The sequence below is a fragment of the Eriocheir sinensis genome, chromosome 9, assembly GCF_024679095.1.
Source record: "Eriocheir sinensis breed Jianghai 21 chromosome 9, ASM2467909v1, whole genome shotgun sequence".
In the NCBI taxonomy this organism is placed as follows: domain Eukaryota; kingdom Metazoa; phylum Arthropoda; class Malacostraca; order Decapoda; family Varunidae; genus Eriocheir; species Eriocheir sinensis.
In genome coordinates, this window is record NC_066517.1 from 9873424 (window position 1) to 9888642 (window position 15219).

Here is a 15219-nt window from a genome sequence, read left to right on the forward strand (position 1 = left end):
TTTGACTTTCCGGGCGCATGTACAGGAACCACCTAGCCACAACGAGTAAAATCTTAGCGGAATCTATATTTTTGTCAGCAACTGTACATTCTGGAGGAAAAAGAAATTAATAAGGGTATTTCTATTGGCAAAAATAAGTGTGCCGAGTTAGTAATCACATAATTTTTTAGACGAGGTATAAAAATAGATGAATAAAACAGATGACGGAGAGGGATTAATAAAAGGTTATTTCTCGTGGCTACAATGAGTGTGCTAGGTTTGTAAGTAGTCTACATCATTTTTAAGACGAAGTGTAAAAACAGGGGAATGTAAGTATATGACAGATAGGGATTAATAAAAGGTTATTTCTCGTGGCTATAATGAGTGTGCTAAGTTTGTAAGTAGTCTACATCATTTTTAAGACGAAGTGTAAAAACAGAGGAATATAAGTATGACAGATATTTCTCGTGTCTAAAGTAAGTATGTTAAGTTTGTAAGTACACCATTTAAGACGAAGTGTAAAACAGTGTAAATAATTAAATAAATAGATAAATAGATAAAAATAAATGAGGGAAAGGAGTATTGGTGAGTAGCTATAAGGTAATAGGCAATGTTGGGGTCGTACATTACCTATAGCTGCATATAACCAAAATGAAACCAAAATCAAAATAGCGACGCATAACTGAAATCAAAGTTTGGTCCATTGATTATTCTCTTTATAGCTTGCATTCTGTAGTGTATAGTGTTGTGTGATTCCTGTGTTATTACCACTGTTCTGTTTAAGTTAGCGTGTGTCCTCAGGTTCCGCAACACGTCCTCCGCGGCGGGTGAAGTAGTGACGCTCCGGGACTGCCTCTACTCTGGCGGAGGCGGCGACGGCGGCGGTGAAGGGTTCTCTCACGCCTCCTGGGCCGTCATCTCCACCTGCGACGGGCTGGTGGGTGGTGGGTGGGTGGACTGGGGGCGGACTTTATTTGTCTCTTCTTTTTTTTTTTTTCTTTTCTTCCTTCCTTCCTTGCTTCCTTCCTTTCTTTTTTTCTTTCTTTCTTCCTTTCTTTGTTTCTTTTTCCTTTGTTTGTTTGTTTCTTTTCCTTTCTCTCACTCATTCTTTCTTTTATTCTTTCTCCTTTCTTTCTTTCTTTTCTTTTCTTTCTTCCTTTCTTTCTTTCTTTCTTTCTTTCTTTCTTTCTTTCTTTCTTTCTTTGTTCCTTTGTTTGTTTGTTTCTTTTCCTTTCTCTCACTCATTCACTCTTTTATTCTTTCTCCTTTCTCTCTTTTCTTTTCTTTCTTTCTTTCTTTCTTTCTCCTTTCTTCCATTTCTTTCTTTTTTCTTTTTTTTTCTTTCTTCCTTTCTTTTTTTCTTTCTTTCTTTCTTCCTTTCTTCCTATCTTTCTTTATCACTTCTATAATCTTCCATGTCATCTCGTCCTCTCTCTGCCTCTCTCATTGCTTTCTCCTTCTCGGCGTTTCTCAGGTGTTTGGGGTGCATGAACAGGTAGCTAATAAAGTGAGCACTCCTCCCTCCTTACCTGAGTCATGTTGTATTGGCACTTTGAAGGTCAGGAAGGCAGTGGATTAATACGTGTATGGGCTGAGAAAGGATTTTTTTATCTTTTTCTTCTTAGCTATTATATATTCTTCCTTATCTATTTAGTTACTTGCATTGGCACATTGAAAGCCAGGAACAAAGTGGACCAACAATCAAAGTTTCTCACCCCCACCTGAATCTACTTTTCTGTGGTTATTTCTTGAACTGCTATCTTAGAGAGGCAGATTGTAAGTAAATAATCGGATATACTACATGATATCACTTGCCGGGCTGAGAAACTTGCGAGGCACACACACACAAAAAAAAAAAAAAAAAAACATTTGTCATGCCTTTCCTTCCCTTTCACACGGCAGAGCGGCATCATCCACCACAACGGGAAGGCCTATCGACTAGAAAAGCTGCAACCGCTGGCACAACAACAACAACAACAACGACAACAACAACAATAACAACAACAACAACAACAGCAGCAGTCACCGGGTCCCCACGAGGTCCAAGACTCTCCCCTTTTGGTCATCTACCCTTTCAGTCTCCCCTCCACCTCTGCGTCAGGTCAGCCTCTTCTCCAAATATTGAACTTCTGTCTCCTGTATACCGCCACATCTGCCCAATTTCCTAGAGCAAAAGCTAACCAGTATCTTCATCCTTTCATTCCTTTCACCGGTAAACTCTCGAACCGCTATCCGCCGTCTGTATTTCTCTCCTCTTTATGACTTCAAATATAAAGAAGAATATCATGCCACCCTTGAAGTTGAAATTGAGCTTTGTCTTTCGGCGTCTTCCTCTGCCTACTTTATATTGGGCGTAATGCTGCGGGGAAGTATGACCTGCCTCCTATGCCAAGGATAAAGATAAAAAATGCATGCGAAGCTATGCCGTCCGACACTTCATGACCTCTCTTCTGGCCACCCCTGATTGCCTTTGTAGGAATAGCGAATAGTAGTTTTTTTATTTTTTATCTTTGATGAGGAAATACAGATGGAGAAAGGCTATTCCAGAGTTTACCAGTGAAGGGATGAAAGAATGGAAATGCTGGTTAACTCTTGCATAAGGGGTTTGGACAATATAGGGATGACCATGAGTAGAAAGTCATGTGCGGCGGGGTCGCGGGAGGGGAGGAGGCATGCAGTTAGCAAGTTCAGAAGAGCAGTCAGCATGAAAATATCGACGGAAGATAGAAAGAGAAGCAACATGGAGGCGGAATTTAAGAGGTAGAAGTCTATGAGAAAGAGGAGAAGAGCAGATGAGACGAAAACCCTTAGACTCCACTCTGTCCAGAAGAGCTGTGTGAGTGGAGCCCCTCCCATACGTGAGATGCATACCCCATACGAGGGCGGACAAGGCCCCTATAAATGGAAAGCATCTGTGCGTGGGAAAAGAACGATACAGAACGCCCAACCTCGAGGAATTTGATTTAGTGAGAGAGGAGATGTGAAGTTTCCAGTTGAGATTTTGAGTTACGGATAGACCGAGGATATTTAGTGTTGAAGGTGACACCTGAGTGTTATCGAAGAATACGGGATAGGTGTTTGGAAGATTGTGTTGAGTTGATAGGTGCAGAAATTGGTTTTTTGAGGCATTGAAGAACACAAGGTTCCTTTTACCCCAATCAGAAATGATAGCAAGGTCTGAGGTTAAGCGTTCTGCAGCCTCCAGTCTGGAGTCTTGTAATTCCTGTTGACAAGGTCTTCTGTTGAAAGAAGTTGAATAATGCAGAGTGGAGTCGTCAGCGGAGTGGATAGAACAGTTTGTTATGGAAAGAAGATCATTGATGAATAACAGGAAGAGAGTGGGTGATAGGACAGAGCCCTGTGGAACACCACTGTTGATAGGTTTAGGGGAAGAACAGTGACCGTCTACCACAGCGGAGATAGAACGGCCGGAAAGGAAGCTGGAGATAAAGGAACAGAGAGAAGGATAGAAACCGTAAGAGAGCAGTTTAGAAAGCAAAGACTTGTGCCAGACTCTATGGAAGGCTTTCAATATGTCTAGCGCAACTGAGAAAGTTTCATCGAAACGGCTAAGAGAGGATGACCAAGAGTCAGTTAAGAGAGCAAGAAGATCTACAGTAGAACGCCCCTTGCGGAACCCATACTGGCGATCAGATAGAAGGTCAGAAATGGAAAGGTGCTTTTGAATCCTCCGGTTAAGGATTGATTCAAAATTTTAGATACACAAGAAAGTAAAGCTATACGGCGGTAGTTTGAGGGGTTGGAGCGGTCACCCTTCTTAAGCACAGGCTGTATGAAGGCGTACTTCCAGCAGGAAGGAAAGGTAGATTTTGATAGGCAGAGACGAAAGAATTTGATCAGGCAGGGTGTCAGCACGGAGGCACAGTTTTTAAGGACAATAAAAGGCACTCCATCAGGTCCATAAGCCTTTTGAGAGTTCAGGCCAGAGAGTGCATAGAAAACATCGTTCCCAAGCATTTTAATAACAGGCATAAAGGAGTCAGAGGGGGTATGAGTAGGAGGAATATGCCCAGAATCGTCCAGAGTGGAGTTTTTACAGAAAGTTTGAGAGAAGAGTTCAGCCTTAGAGATAGATGAGACGGCGGTGCTACCGTCAGGGTTAAGGAGAGCAGGGAAAGATGAAGAAGTGAAATTGGAGATGTTTTTGGCTAGGTGCCAGAAGTCTCTGGAAGAAGAAGCAAGGTTTTGATATATACTATGGATGAAAGAGCTTTAGGTTAAGTCGAAGAATAGATTTGGCACGATACCGGCAGAAATGTAAAGATCATGGTTAGCGGGAGTGCGAAGGCTTTGGTACCTTTTGTAAGCTGCCTCTCTATCTCTGATAGCACGAGAATTAGCGTGATTAAACCAAGGCTTTTTAGCATGAGGAGTAGAGAAAGTGCGTGGAATGTGTGCCTCCATTCCAGAGACAATCGGAAAAGTACATCCTCGGGTCGTCCCACCGAGCTGAAGCAAAATGCCAAAAGCATCGCCTCTTTGGGCTGTCCAGAGGGTGTACAGGAGCGATAGGACAGGATACAGAAATAAAGTTGTGATCGGAGGAGCCCAACGGAGAGAACAGTTTGACAAAATAAGTAGAAGGGTTAGAGGTAAGGAAGAGGTCTAGTATGTAGGGAATACGTGTAGGGTGCTGGACCAACTGCTCTAGGTCGTTGAGGAGAGCAAAGTTGTAGGCTTGTTCACCAGACTGGTCAGTGAAAGAGGATGAAAGCCAAAGCTGGTGGTGAACATTGAAATCTCCCAGGATGGAGATTTCAGCGAAGGGAGAGTGGGTCAAGATGTGCTCCACTTTAGAGTTCAAGTAGTCAAAAAAATTTACATAGTTAGTAGAGTTAGGTGAGAGATAAACAGCACAGATATATTTAGTAGTAGAATGACAATGAAGTCTTAGCCAGATGGTGGAAAATTCTGAAGAGTCAAGGTCGTGGGCACGAGAGGAAGTGATGTTGTGCACGTAGGCGCAACATCCAGCTTTGGATTGAAATTTAGGAAAGAGATAGTAGGAGGGAACAGAGTAGAGACTGCTATCAGTAGCCTCAGAAACCTGTGTTTCGGTAAGGAAGAGAAGGTGAGGTTTAGAGGAGGAGAGATGGTGCTTCACAGAATGAAAATTAGAACGAAGACCGCGAATGTTGCAGAAATTGATAAGAAAGAGGTTCGAGGAGTTATCAAGACACCTCTCAAGTCGGCAGCCAGAAGGGGAGTTAGTTAGTTGGTAAGTTGGTTAGTGTGTGTGTGTGTGTGTGTGTGTGTGTGTGTGTTGGTTAGGTAGTTTGTATGTGAGTGTGTGAATAATAGTAGGCTGTTTCATTAGCTTCGTAGTCAGCAAAAAAGTTAGTTGATAGGGAGGTAGGAAGGCAGAAAGGTAAATAAGTAGGTAAGTAGGTAGGTTGTCTAGATTTCTAGTTAGATGATTAATTAGGGGAATATTCACGAAAGTGTAGCCTACTAATTTCGAGATGCTGACTGCTTATTTCTGGACAAAATATGATGCTGTTTATCATGGAGATAGTATTTGTCTCCGGAAATCACTTGCTTGATTGATAGGTAAACGTTAGACTGATAGACAAATAGGGAGTTAGATTTTTTTTTGGAGGGGCTTGATGGTATGGCCCAGCCTGTTGTGGCGCAGGCAGGTGTTTATAGTGGCACCATCTTGCATTGGCTCATGCTGCCCCCCCCGAGCTCATCTTTAATCCTAGAATCTAGAGTCCGGGTTGATAGGCGGTCTTCTGGACAGCATGTGGGTAGTCTTAGGCCACTCGGCGGCGGCTGAAAAATCCCAGCTTGGTGTCACCGGGCGGGGATCGAACTCGCGTCACGCTATCCACTCAGCCATAGGGAATTAGATAGATTGAATGATTGATTGATTGATAGACAGATAGACTGATAGATAGACAAACAGATAGACCGACTGATCGATAGACAGATAGGTAGATAGATAGATAGATAGATAGATAGATAGATAGATAAAGAAAATTAGAAAATAGAACTTCTACAAAATAACTGATAGACAAAAAGCACCAGATCGAGGAACTATTGGACATACCAAAAAATAAATATATAAACATTAAATGAGCAAAAAAAATAAATAAATAAATAAATAAAGCGCATCGAAGAAAACACCTGTCATCATATTATACATTTTACCCATGTGACCTTGTTGACCCTTGACCCTTGACCCCCAGGACGTGTGCGCGGAGATCTGGTGCGTCAACGGGCCGAAGCTGCGGAGTCCAGGGGCGTCGGCTCTGGACGGCACCCGCTGCGGGAGAAACGGTGAGTCACCTTTGCGGATTGGCTTATAGTATTGTCACGCTGCCCAGTTTCGTGCCTGCCACCTCGCCTTGCTCTTACTTCATTGAAACACATGCAACTTTTCTTTTTTTTCTTATTTCCCTTTCTTTCTTTTTCTGTTTATCTATATCTATTTATCTGTCTATTTACCTGCCCATCTATGAATGTATCTCTATTTATTCGTGTGTCGCGGCTTTCAGCTCTGTGCAGTACGATGCCTCTCTTAACCTGTTCTCTCTTGAGAAACGTCGCCTCCGAGGAAAACTGATCGAATGTTCCAAAATACTAGATGGTTTTACGAATGTGGACAAATCCAAACTGTTTTTGATCGATGACACGTTCCGAACGAGAAATAATGGCCCAAAACTTAAGTGTAAGCAAATAAATTCAGACAGCACCAAATTTTTCTTTAGCAATGCGAGAATGGAATAAACTCTCGCCTTCAGTGGTTCAGTGCAGTACTATAATTGATTTTAAAAATAAACTCGACCGCCACTTCCTTCAACTTGATATTCACTAAAGTCGAAATGCAAAGTCTTGGTGGCAATAAACATTAAATTTAATAGTGTTTCACTTGGGTTTAAAGACACCACCTAGTCTGAACCATAGGGTCTGTGTGGTCTGGATATCTTTGTAAATCATTGTAAATCTCGCCTTGAAACACACATCACAATTTTCTTTTCTCTCATTGACTTTTCTTTCTTGTTCTGGATCTTTTCCGTTTGGCGTACAGCGCTAAAATTAATTTTAATATAGATTTTCTTATGTATTTTTGTCCGTAGAATCCGAATATGACAACCGTTTTATGGAGAAACGAACAGTTTTTAAGTTATTTTCCTTTGAAGTTAAACCATAATACCATGGTGGATTTCAATAACTATCTAAGAGAGGTGAGACTTACAAAATAACCTAACCTAACCTAACCCCTAACCTAACCTAATCTAACCTAACCTAACCTAACCCAACCCAACCCCTAACCTAACCTAACCTAACCTAACCTAACCTAACCTGAAATACTGAAAATATTGATAATTTTCATAAAACTTAAAAGGATGACTTCTTTTTTTTTTTTTTTATATGTACTGAACTAGTTCTGTATTAATAAATTGTATATAATACTGAATATTACGACTTTTTAAAGTTTGAATTCCTTCAGTAATAGATAGGAAGAAAATAACTTTAAAGGCAAATAACTCAAAAACTGTTAATTTCTCCAAAAAAATAATGTGATATTCTGATTCTACGGACAAAAATACATAGAAAAATCTATATTAAAATTACTTTTAGCGCTGTACGCCAAACGGAAAAGACCCCTTGTTCTTCCTTTTATTCCGTCTATCTGTTCATCCATCTATCTGTGTGTCACGCCTCTCAGCTGTATACACTAAGTTAACTCCCATCTCGCGTTTTTCTTACTTTACACATACGTCGGTTTTCTTTTCTTTCTCGTTGTCTTTTCTTTCTCTAGTTCTTCCCATCCTTTATTCTGTCTATCTATATCCTTGTCTCTATTTATCTACGTGTTTTTCATTCGTTAATTTTGTCCTTTAATTCCTTCTTCCTTCCTTCGTTGCTTGCTCGTTTCTCTTCTCTTTATATCTCTCCTATAACTCACTCTCCATATATATCTACATATCTATCTATTTATATCTATCATTGACTTTTTTCTTCCGTTCGTTCCTTTCCTCCTTCGTCGTTTGCCGTTTCTTTCTCTTTCCTTCTTTCTTTCGTTCTCCATCCTTACCCCAATGCACGCCGCACATACATACATTTTTTTTCCCACATCTTTCATCCCTTTCGCACTAACATCGTATTCAGCATCACGTTTCCCACCTCTCGTCACCTGAAGTTAGTTAAGGATCACCCAGCATGGACACTGAGATCATATAAAGGCCCGCATCCTCAAACATTTCGAGGCTTACACACCCACAGTTGTCAAGGCTTTCGCAGAGGTTGTTGTGGGAATTTCCACGGGTAGTTTTATGAGCTTAGTGATAGTTTGATAGGGCTTCTGCACCATGGACGCGAAAAAGCACTCGCAATAACCCGACTAATCTCCTTTGTGGCTAATGGAAATATTTGTCGTGAGAGCCCAAAGTCACATTGCACCTACAGGCTCATATCCCCAAACACTTCGAGGCCTACACACCTATATTTGGCAAGCAGGCTTTCGTAGAGGTTGTGGGTATTGACACGGGTAGTTTTATCGGCTTAGTGATAGTTTGGGCTTCTGCACCATGGACGTGAAAAAGCACTCATGATAACTATACTAATCTCCTTCGTGGCATTGAAAATATTTGCTGTGCGAGCCGAAGGGGTCTGATAATACGGGCCCAGATCTGTCAGTTCATATATGCTCCAGATGTGCTTGAAAGGACGCTGCAAATCGTTTAGAGCCGCCGTCAAGATCGCGAGCAGAAAAGAGCAGGCGAAGGGGAGGAAGGAAAAGATGGTGAAGAAGCTGAAGAAAATCGTAAAGAAACTTACGAAGAGCCGCTCTGGGGAAGAAGACGGAAAGAAGGAAGTGAAAAAATGGATCAGAGAGAGCTGACAAAACAGACTTCGGAAGAGAACGAGGAGATAATTGGAACTGCCAGAAGAGAGAAGGGAATAGGGGAAAAGGAAGTGGAAAACGTTGAAAACAAGCAGGTCGTAAATGAGTACATGGAAATACTTAGAGCATTGTTGGAGGAGATGCAGAAGTCAGTGCAGGAGGCCGAGAGGAAGACGAACTGGAAGAAGAGCAGCGAAAGGGAGAACAGAATGGATCCCTTGTGGTGGATGGGAGGAAAAGCAAAAGGAGAGAAAGAAATAAAGACGAAAACACAAAAGCAACCCATGGAAGGAGATGAAGATAGGAGAAACAACTTATCCAGAGACGCAAGAGAAAACGACGATAAGAGGGATAAAACTAAGTCTATATATACCAAGTCAAGTCATTCTGCTTCAAAACTGCGACCGGTACGCGCAGGGGGCGGTTTGGGGGCGGAGCACCGGGATGACATCACTTGAAGGTAAAAAAAATATAACCGCCAGATCACCAAGTCAAGTCATTCTGCTTCAAAACTGCGACCGGTACGCGCAGGGGGCGGTTTGGGGGCGGAGCAGCGGGATGACGTCACTTGAAGCTAAAAAAAAAATATACCCGCCAGTTCAGGGGTGACTAAAGTTGCGGCCGTGTGTGCACTTTGGATGTGCATGTTTGCTTTCTTTCATAGCGCGTTCAGGCAAGCCACTGATGAAAAAAATATGCCTTTTTATTGTGCTATTGCGTGACTGTAATTCCAATGTAATGCCGGGATGTGAAGGCAGGAGAAGAACCTTAGAAGTATAAGGACAAGACGTAGGTTAAGTCATTATAAGTTATTACAAGTAGTTAAAGTGAGCATAAGTAGTTATGAGTAATTATAAGTCACTATAAGGCCATCATAGATGTGTAAGAAAATGTAAGTAGGTATTCTTGATCACATAGGGGAGGCGGTGGCTGGAAGGATAGCAAGACGGCCCCGCGTCCAGGAGGACGCGAGTTCAATCCCCGACCGGTGCCACCAAGCTGGGATTTTTCAGCCGCCGCCGAGTGGCTTAAAACTACCCACATGCTGTCCAGAAGACCACCTATCAACCCGGACTCTAGATTCTAGGATTAAAGATGAGCTCCGGGAGGGCAGCATGAGCCAATGCAAGATGGCGCCACTATAAACACTCGCCTGCGCCAGAACGGGCTGGGCCGACCATCAGGACCCACCGGAAAGAAGCCTTGGACCGACCATCAGGATCCACCGGGAACAAGCCTACCGGCGCAATAGGCCGCGACGTAAAAAAAAAAAAAAAAAACCTAGAACAGAATACCCCCCTCAGACTACAATTACACAATATTGCGCAATGCCACGCCAAGACTTTCCGCCAGAAACTCAGCGTCTGTCACCCCTCCCTTTCCCCCCCTTCCCCCTACCAGCGCACGCACCTCGGAAATATTGCCAGCCCTTGCTTATCAATACCCAATCAGTTAAAGTTATCCACCCTTGCATAGATTTTTTCCGCTGCTCCACATGAAATTTCGTCACCTTGCATGTTAAGAGACCGTACCCATATATAAACTACCCTAGTCTTCCCTTCATTTTGAATTAAACCGTGATAGATTATAAATCAGCTACTTGGCCCCCTTGTCTGCGCGACGGGGCTGCCCCAGGACGGGTATAAAAACACGGGGTAGCGTAACTAGCGTTTCCCGGGGGCCGGGCAGACTCGAGGCTCATCCGCTGTGTTTTACAGGTATGTACGTGGCTCTCCCGCTTTCGCCCCCCATTTGTTCCCCCCTACGTGCTCCCCAGTTCAATTACCATCTCCCCTTTAGCCAATGTGTATCTTAATTATCCTGTTAATGCATTTCTGATCCCAGTAAACGAAATAGCGAGACTCGAGGCTCATCCGCTGTGTTTTACAGGTTCTGGCGGCCCACTCCCTGCACATACACACACCCACCCCACACCCACACACCCACACGAAACCGTGTATCTTTCCTGACGTGTTCTTTTAGTTGTTAATCTCAATATTTCTCTTCTTTCCGCGGTAGGGGTTGTAGGAGGGAGCCCTTTTTAAGCGTTCTTGGAGCCTTACCAGGGGTAGGAACGGGGAGTCGAGGCCCTCTTAAAAACTCCCTTCTGTGCCCCCTATTGCGGGAAGTATTTTGGGAGTATATAGGCCAGTAATCTGTGCTTTATCTGTAGGGTAAGAAGTGTTAGTAAAACAGGAGGCTGTATGTTTTGTCGTTTCGACAGAAATTGTTCTCGCTGTGTACGGGCCTCCCCGGAAGTGTAGAGTTCCCTCTCCCTGTGGTTTTTGTCATATATCTTATGTATCTGGTTTTGCAATAGTTGTACACCCGCGCAAGGGTAAAGGTTTCGTGGAGAATTCTCAGCCATGTTCTGATTTCCATTGTGAGAGGAGAAAACTAGAAACCAGTCGTGTGTCCATTCGCCCATTTCTGTCAGTTTCGGGTAAATCGTGCCATCCATGAGCAATTAACTGTAAACCGTATCGCCAGTTATGACTATGTATACCTTCTAACCTAAGTCACATGAATAAATGTAACCACCCCTATTTATAGGCCTTTATTTCTTGTCTTCTCCCCGTCGTGAGTTTTGTCCGGCCGGCTGTGAGTTGAACTAACCATTTACCGCCCCCGAGTCTGCCCCGCTCACCACGCTTACCCTGCCCAAGGGATAAGAGTCTCGCTCTGGGTCATTTTCATCCCTCATTAAATCCTTAGTCCGTTATATTCATATACTTTAAGGTTCCCAGTGAGCTACCGGTGACATAGTTCATCGGTAGATCTCTGGGTGGTGGCAGCAAAAACTACCCCCAGGGCGAGTCCCCCTTTTTTTTCCCCAGATATCAATAGTTGAATTCCCTTCTTTTTTTTTAACATCATTTAGTGCCCCGAATTTCCGGGCACGACACCAATGCCTACAAATGGCGGTGTGGGGTGTGAGGGAGGGCATGTTGAAGTGATTGATTTAAATTAGTCCGCCTTTCTTCGTTTTCTCTAAATCCGTTTCTACATTCTCTAGTTTGGGTCCAAGCAACGTCACGCATAAGCCACGCCTCTGCCGTGTCTCCTCCCACAAACCTGCGTATGACTTGACTTGGAATATATAGACTTTGGGATAAAAAGGAAAGACGAAAACAAGTTAAAGGAAGCAAAAAGAACGTGAAGAAACCTCGCAGAGTATTGGGTAGGTCTGGTAGGCGAAACCCTCTGCCCAACATAAGCAAGATCGAATCCCCGACCCACCTGATAATCAAGGAAAGGATGAATTACGTCGAGGGCAAGGGATGGAAGATGCACATTCTCAAGATACAGACGACCAAGTTGTCGAATAGAAGAGTCACCGTGAAAAAGTACACAATCAAATGCGGCGAGAACCGATCAAACTGCAGAATAGCGAAGAGACAAACGATGAATAAAATACGAATGATGGGCCCAAAAGCAAAGTCTCGAAAAGGCAGGAAAATACAAAACAGAAGACTGAATACTAAAACTTGATCCGAAAACCCACGAAGAAAACAAAGACACTCGACGCCTTACAAGAAGACCTTCACACCCCAACGAGAATCAGGAGTGAAGGAACATCAGCTGAAGATCCTTGTCGGCCGCGTAGGATTAAATACACCGCGGGAAAAGGATGGTTAGTTAAGGTGTCCAGTGACTGCCTGAGGCCGAGTAATACGACAACAGAGCCCGTCATCGAGTAAAATATAATGAGGTGGATTATAAGAAGAGATTGATAGGCTATTCCCGACTTTGATACCCGCTCTGATTCCGTCCGTCCGTCTGTCTGTACGTGTGTCTGTCCATAATTATGTTTGTTTGTTAAAGATGTGTGTGTGTGTGTGTGTGTGTGTGTGTGTGTGTGTGTGTGTTCTAGTAATACTAACACAACATTCATTTAATTTCTCTACCTCTCACCCTATCATCAGCTGCTTAAGTATCACTCACTAACAATAACACGACATTACTTTGCTCTATATAACTTCGCTCATTCCAACTCAGAAATTAGCTCTACAGAATTTAGCTCATTCGAAACTGTTAGTCAGGATTTAGATCATTTTAACTCTATCTTGTGGTGTGGTATGATAGATTCATTCATTCTGCGGCCGCCGGTGAAAGTAGAAAACACACACACACACACACACACACACACACACACACGCGCGCGCGCGCGCCATACACGACAGGTCAAGGATAACTGTTACGTATTGTCTCGTCGATCCGTTCGTGTCCGCTTGTTCCCAGCACGCTCCGGTATTGTTGATTTGTCTATTTACTTGTTCACTGTCTACGGATTCTGAGATAAGCTTTTAACTAGAGTAAGATAAATGACATGGTTTCAGAGTCGTATCTTAATGTTGGTTGGCATTTTTAACATTTCAATTTCGATACGTTTTCATGAGAGCAGGTTAAATGTTATGTCTAGGGTCGTATTGAAGGTAAGCGGCATTTTCAACCTTTTTGATTAGAGTTGGATGAATTATATCCACACACACACACACACACACACACACACACACACTGTGACACACACACACACACACACACACACACACACACACACACTAATAATAATAATAATAATAATAATAATAATAATAATAATAATAATAATAATAATAGGTTTATTAATGTAAGGCAGCCGTTAGGCTGAAAATATACAAATTAAAAATACAAGAAACTAATAGTAAATAGGCTACACTAGAGGGAGGGAGAGGGTGGGGGGTGGTTTGGGAGAGCTAAAAATAGAGACATAAGGGAGAGGGAGGGTGGTGTGAAGGGGGCACTTAGAGGGGTAGCGGCGAGGTGCTAATCTCCACCGCGGCCCTTTGGGTATGACTGTCACTGGGCATTGTTTATCATCCGCACCATCGCGGGCACTGCGCTACGTTTGTAACGGTCGGTTCGCGGCGCTCTGAAGGGGTTGAGTTTGTTGTGGTGTCTGGTGAAGCGGGTGGGAGGAGGCGCGTCGGATGGCAGGAGGTGACGGTGGCGAGGATGGTGAAGCAGGGAGATTCCGAATTTTCTGAGGGCGTCCTGGTGCCTGTCAGAGAGCCTCGGGAGACTCAGGGTGGCCAGGGCATTGTCGTAGGTGTGGTAGTCAGGGCCTAAAATGACCGTGAATGCCCTCTTTTGAACCCTCTCAAGCTGCTGTTGTTGGGTGAGGATAAGGGACGATGACCACGCCGGGGAGGCATACATGAGCTTTGGCAATATGAATGATGAGTAAATACTGCACACCTCAGCAGCCGGTGCCCCCAGCGTCCTGAGTCTACGCAGCATGTACAGCTTGTAGGAGGCTGCTCTGACGGTGTTGGAGACGTGGAGCTTCCAGTTGAGCTGGTAGTCCACAGTGATGCAGAGTAGTTTGGTGGACTGGACAACCTGGAGGTGGTGTGAGCCAATAGACAGCAGCGGAGGTGGCACATCTCTCTTGGACGTGCAAACGTGCATCACCATGGTCTTGGTGTGGTTGATAGTGGCACTGTTGTCCACCGTATGTACTAATGTATGTATGTACGTTGTACTAATTTAAGTCACTGTAGCATAAGGGCCACAAATTTTATGACAAATGCAATGACTAAAAATATATATATATATATATATATATATATATATATATATATATATATATATATATATATATATATATATATATATATATATATATATATATATATATATATATATATATATATATAAATAAAGTAGCTTAATGTCATGTAATACATTATTGTGGCTCAACACTTGACGAACAATCTTTCATTTGTTTTTAATATTTACCAAAGCACTGCTAAAACAAATTACATCAAGTGTAAGTAACCTCAAGAGGAAATATTTTCTCCTCCTCCAGCCTCTCTTCTACATTCACTTCACAAATATAGCTAATGAAGTTCGTCTTGTAACTTAACATATTTTAGAATTATAATATGGAGGACAGGCTGAGATGGGAAAAAACTAGTAACCCAAAGACTAGCCTTCAATGTCTGTCCAATAAAGTAATACTCGTAGGTAAAATGGGGAGCATGCGATATTGCTGCGCGTTGCATCGGTGCTCATTTCCGCCTCCTTGACCTTTTGAGCCTGGGGTGGGCTCGTATTCACTAGCCCGGGGACACATGGCCCTATGCCGTTCGGATTCCCACACTTTACCTTCCCCAAGTTTCCCCAGGTACAGGTTTATCGACCAACCCGAAAGGAAACATGGAAACATGGACTAGCAGGCAGCAGAAAGCCTGTTGGCTCATTACTAGGCTGCCTGCGTTCAGTGATTCAATCAATCCGTTTGCCATAGGAGTGGCTTGCAGGGAAGGATTAAAGCACTTGTGTATCTACTCTTGGGAACGTTCAGTTCACTCCCGATTCAG

General features: G+C 43.2%; 1 protein-coding gene across 1 annotated transcript; it reads left to right on the plus strand.

Annotated features, from left to right (window-relative positions):
- Window positions 1-359: 359 nt before the first annotated feature.
- On the plus strand, window positions 360-12788 carry LOC126996276 (uncharacterized). The gene is made up of 6 exons (XM_050856653.1): window positions 360-376; window positions 781-916; window positions 6192-6282; window positions 10655-10659; window positions 11981-12218; window positions 12781-12788. The coding sequence occupies exons 1-6, from the start codon at window positions 360-362 to the stop codon at window positions 12786-12788; spliced, it is 495 nt and encodes a 164-aa protein (XP_050712610.1).
- Window positions 12789-15219: the final 2431 nt, after the last annotated feature.